General features: G+C 30.3%; 1 protein-coding gene across 1 annotated transcript; it reads right to left on the reverse strand.

Moving 5' to 3' along the window:
• Positions 1 to 2,178: 2,178 nt before the first annotated feature.
• Positions 2,179 to 3,376, reverse strand: LOC124939788 (B-box zinc finger protein 21-like). Its single transcript, XM_047480233.1, has 3 exons — positions 3,108 to 3,376; positions 2,720 to 3,034; positions 2,179 to 2,640 (listed from the first exon to the last, which is right to left on the reverse strand). The coding sequence occupies exons 1-3, from the start codon at positions 3,294 to 3,296 to the stop codon at positions 2,377 to 2,379; spliced, it is 768 nt and encodes a 255-aa protein (XP_047336189.1). The 5' UTR covers positions 3,297 to 3,376; the 3' UTR covers positions 2,179 to 2,376.
• Between the last annotated feature and the right edge of the window lie 804 nt (positions 3,377 to 4,180).

Here is a 4,180-nt window from a genome sequence, read left to right on the forward strand (position 1 = left end):
CATAAAAGTGTGTAACATAATTGTTTATAATGAAAAAATAGAATTTTTATTTGGTTATAAATTTAAATCTATTTAAAATAATTTTTTTTTACTAAAATTAGAGCAACTATTTTTAACGTTTTTCTGCTTAGGGCTAGAGCATCAAAATTCTAGGAGTTGGCATTAGCCCCATCAATCCAACCTAGTTTATTTAAAAAGATATTAATTATATATCATTATTATAAAAATTAATATAGTAAACAATAATAAACAAATGAAAAAATAATGTTTTAAAAATTTTGTAAATATAAATTTACTTTATTTATATAAAATTGTATAAAATTATATAACCACAATAATGTATAAAATATTAAAATCTTCATATCAACAAATTTAAAATTGTCAAATTTTAGATAATTTAAAGTTAATTATAAATTTTAGATAGTTTAAAAATTACAAAAATTAGAATTGCAAGCATATTTTAAAACTGTGAAATGATAAAATTAAAGAATTAATCAAAATTTTAAGTACATTGAATTTGATAATCAATCGCTTAATTAAAAACAATAAATTATTCTACCTAATACACACCGGACCGAACACTAATATAGTTGTTGAAAGCTTGATGTCTATGTGTAAATGGACAAAGTGTGGGAGATTTAGAGACGGTGAGCATCTAATAATGATTCAACCTTTGAAATGTCTTATTGTTGGGGGACTTTGAATACGATACAATTATTAACGAAGTATAGACGACATCGGTGATAGAACACAACAAAATAAACGAGTAAGGGATGCCCACGAATGATGGCGTCTCACAAAACGAAGAACTTTGTCACAAAGCGTAATTCGAAAGTTTCGACAAAATTTATTGATGAGTTTGTAAAATGCATTGAAACGACAAAAGTCAAGGCAAACTTGGTCATGACTACTAAATCGCGTGCGGACAAGAAAGCGTACAAATTAACTTCATTCGGACATTAATTACGATGGGCTCATTGAATTTTTGAGTCATTTGTGTGAAAATTAGTGTTTAGTATTTTTTCAGTTGCTATATTTTTTATTTTTGAAATTAAAGGAGAACTAGCATGACACTCCACAGTTATGTCTCGCTTAAACTCAAAACGCTTCCTGAAAAAATGGGACAACGAATTAAGTATGTAGCCCACAAACATTTAACCATAAATTATTACATTTTTTTTTATCTATGTTAGGTAACTTTTGATAATGTTTGAATTGATCTTGGATTACTTATGACCAATATTATGATATCTTGAACTATATTTTGTTTTTGATAGTTTTTATTGGAACAATAATAAATTTTATCATTTCGATTTTTTTTTTAAATAATAATAAATACAAAACAAAAAAGTAATTTAATAAGTAAACCCTAATGATGATTAGCAAAAATATAAAAATAAAAGTAAAAAAGTAGGAAAGGAAAAAGGGATTTGCATGGGGGCTGGGGAATGAAGGAAGATTATGGAAAATGATGGGAGTAAGGGTGGGGAGTAAGGCGGCCCCTACCTATTATTGATATATATTATGGGCAATTTTTGTTTTTTTTTATTCATACAAAAATAAAATTCTATGAAAAAAATTTATTATTATTTTTTAAAATCAATTCCATAATTCATAATATCTAGTTTGTAACTCTTTCTTCCACTTTAACTATTTCCTAAAAAAAATAATCTAGATTGTAGTGTGTGAGCTGTGAAGTGTGATATACCTTCAAATTAAAATAATATTTTAATCATAACTCATTTTTCAAATACAACTCTCTAGTCTACTCAAGCAAAATTCTTTTTTTTTAACAAAACCCATAAAGAATATCCCAAAACAAATTGATAAAATTTTATTAGAAAATGTTGAAATGTAAGAATATTATGTCAAATGTAAGAATGTTTTCTCTAGAGACCACTTTTTTTTTTCTTTCAAAAAGAAGTTTTATTCCAAAATAATATAATCTATAATGATGGTCCATTGAAGCACCTTGAATAAAAAAATAAACTCACCATCATCATTTATTTTCTCATCCCATATTTATTCCATCCCCTGCCCATCCCCACCTCTCTCAATATATATATAATTATTAAAAAAAAATAGATTATTTTTTTTATCAAACATATCTTATTTTGATTTGAAATTAATCTAAAAAGCTCAATTCAAACAAAACCATAAAACATTGGACAATGGGAATCCAATTTCAAGAAAGAACATACTAGTTTTAGTAATGTACAACATTTAACATTTGCAGCCTTAAAATTTGCAAGAAACATACAAAAAAAAAAAAAAAAAATACACTCAATAATTTGAAGACTAAATATTAATATCAAACATATAAAAATAAAAAAGGAAATTGCAAATATGAGACAGAAAACTTCTGCTTTAAGCTTTCTACCAAGCAAATCTAGATCTCTTGGAGCCTTGATTAGATGATTGAGGACTCATCTGTGGAACTGTGAAGCTTCCATCATCCACCATCCATTTCCTCACCGTTGATTTGCTATTAGATTCTCCATCTACGGTCATGTTTGGTGGTGACATTATTGTGTACTGAGTTGCCGGCGCCGGTGCCGGCGCCTGAGGAACCCATATCCCAGAATTCAGATTAAATTCATTATTTTCCCATATGGGTATCACCAAATCTTCTTCAACTTCCTGCAAAAATTCATTATTTGCTCATAAAAATTGGATTTTTATTTTCAAGATTTAGAGAGAGAGAGAGAGAAAAACTTACCTTTGATAAATCAAAAGTATTTGGCTGGGCATATGAATCAAGGAAATCATCGACCCGCCAACCGGGAAGTGTTTCAATAAGATATTCTGATATGCTGCTACTTGTGCCGTTGTCGGGAGACACCACCGGCATTGCCACCGCCGCCGGCGGCGGTGTGAGTTGTGAAACGGAGTTTGAGTCGACGGAGAGTTTAGTTCCGGTGAGAAGGAAACGATTGTGATTCTGGGTATGTTCGTTTGCTTTGTGAATTGAGTAATCACAGTCTATGCATAGAATTGCTCTATCTTGTTGGCAGAACAAGAAAGCCCTCTTTACCTAGAAGGAGAGAACAAAAGAAAGAATTTTTATGATTTGAGATGATAAAATTGGATTGAATTAGAATTTGAACCTGGCAGATATCGCAAAGAGGGATTTTCTCAGGGGAAGAAGGGTTGATGAGGGAGAAACGTTGGTGTTTTCCGGCGAGTTTGTTGACGTGATGAACACGGTGATCGCAGTAAGAACAGAGGGCGGCGTCGTCGGCGGCGCAGAAGAACGACGCGCCGTCTTTGTTGCAGACATCACATAGAATCTTCATAAACAAACCGACCGACCGACCGGAATATCAAGAAATAGAGAGAGAAGAATGATGGATATGAATGAAGAAATGGGCAAATGGGTGAGTGTGTGAATAATAATTATATACAGTTTTCTCCATAATATAATATTCTTATATGGGCCTTCTTTAATTTCAAAATAAACATTTAAAAAAGAAAGAGGAATGATAGAGAGCGCGACCGTGAGACAGCGACTTGGAGAGCGATGCCTACGTAGGTTGACAGGTGGAATTAATAAATAAATAAAAATATAATAATAATTAAAACAAGTTTTGTAGAATATTCATTAGTTGAATTATGAATTTATCTTTTTTATTTTTATTTTATTTTTATGACTTTTCAATTCCTTTATTTATCAAATATTTTTGATGGCCTTTTTTTTTTTAATTATTTTTTTTCTATTGACTTATTAATATTTTTTTAGTTTTATTATTTATAAATAAATGTTTATCTAATATTTCTATTCTCAATTAATAAGGAGAGAGAGAAAATAATTAATAATAGGAGAGAAAATATTCCATCCGTCAACCCAACCCACGTAGGCATCGCTCTCCCAGTCACTGTCTCAAGTCGCGCTCTCTATCATTTTTCAAAAAGAAATAAGAGTGAAGGGCCTTTTAATTTTTTGTTGTTGAATTTTATTAGAGATGGGCTTAGGTCTTGTTTGATGAATTAATTTTTAATGCTAGTTTAACTTGAACTAATCTCTCTTCGAATTGCCTAATTTTATCGATAGATGATCGGGAATGTTTCTATCCCGACTCCTCCCGATTGTACGTTAAAAGTTTCTATAGAAGAATAAGGCCAATTGGCGAAATGACGTTAAACATCCCTAATAGTACGAAAAGAGATTATCGGTTTAGGA

Source organism: Impatiens glandulifera, chromosome 5, assembly GCF_907164915.1.
Source record: "Impatiens glandulifera chromosome 5, dImpGla2.1, whole genome shotgun sequence".
Classification (NCBI taxonomy): Eukaryota; Viridiplantae; Streptophyta; class Magnoliopsida; order Ericales; family Balsaminaceae; genus Impatiens; species Impatiens glandulifera.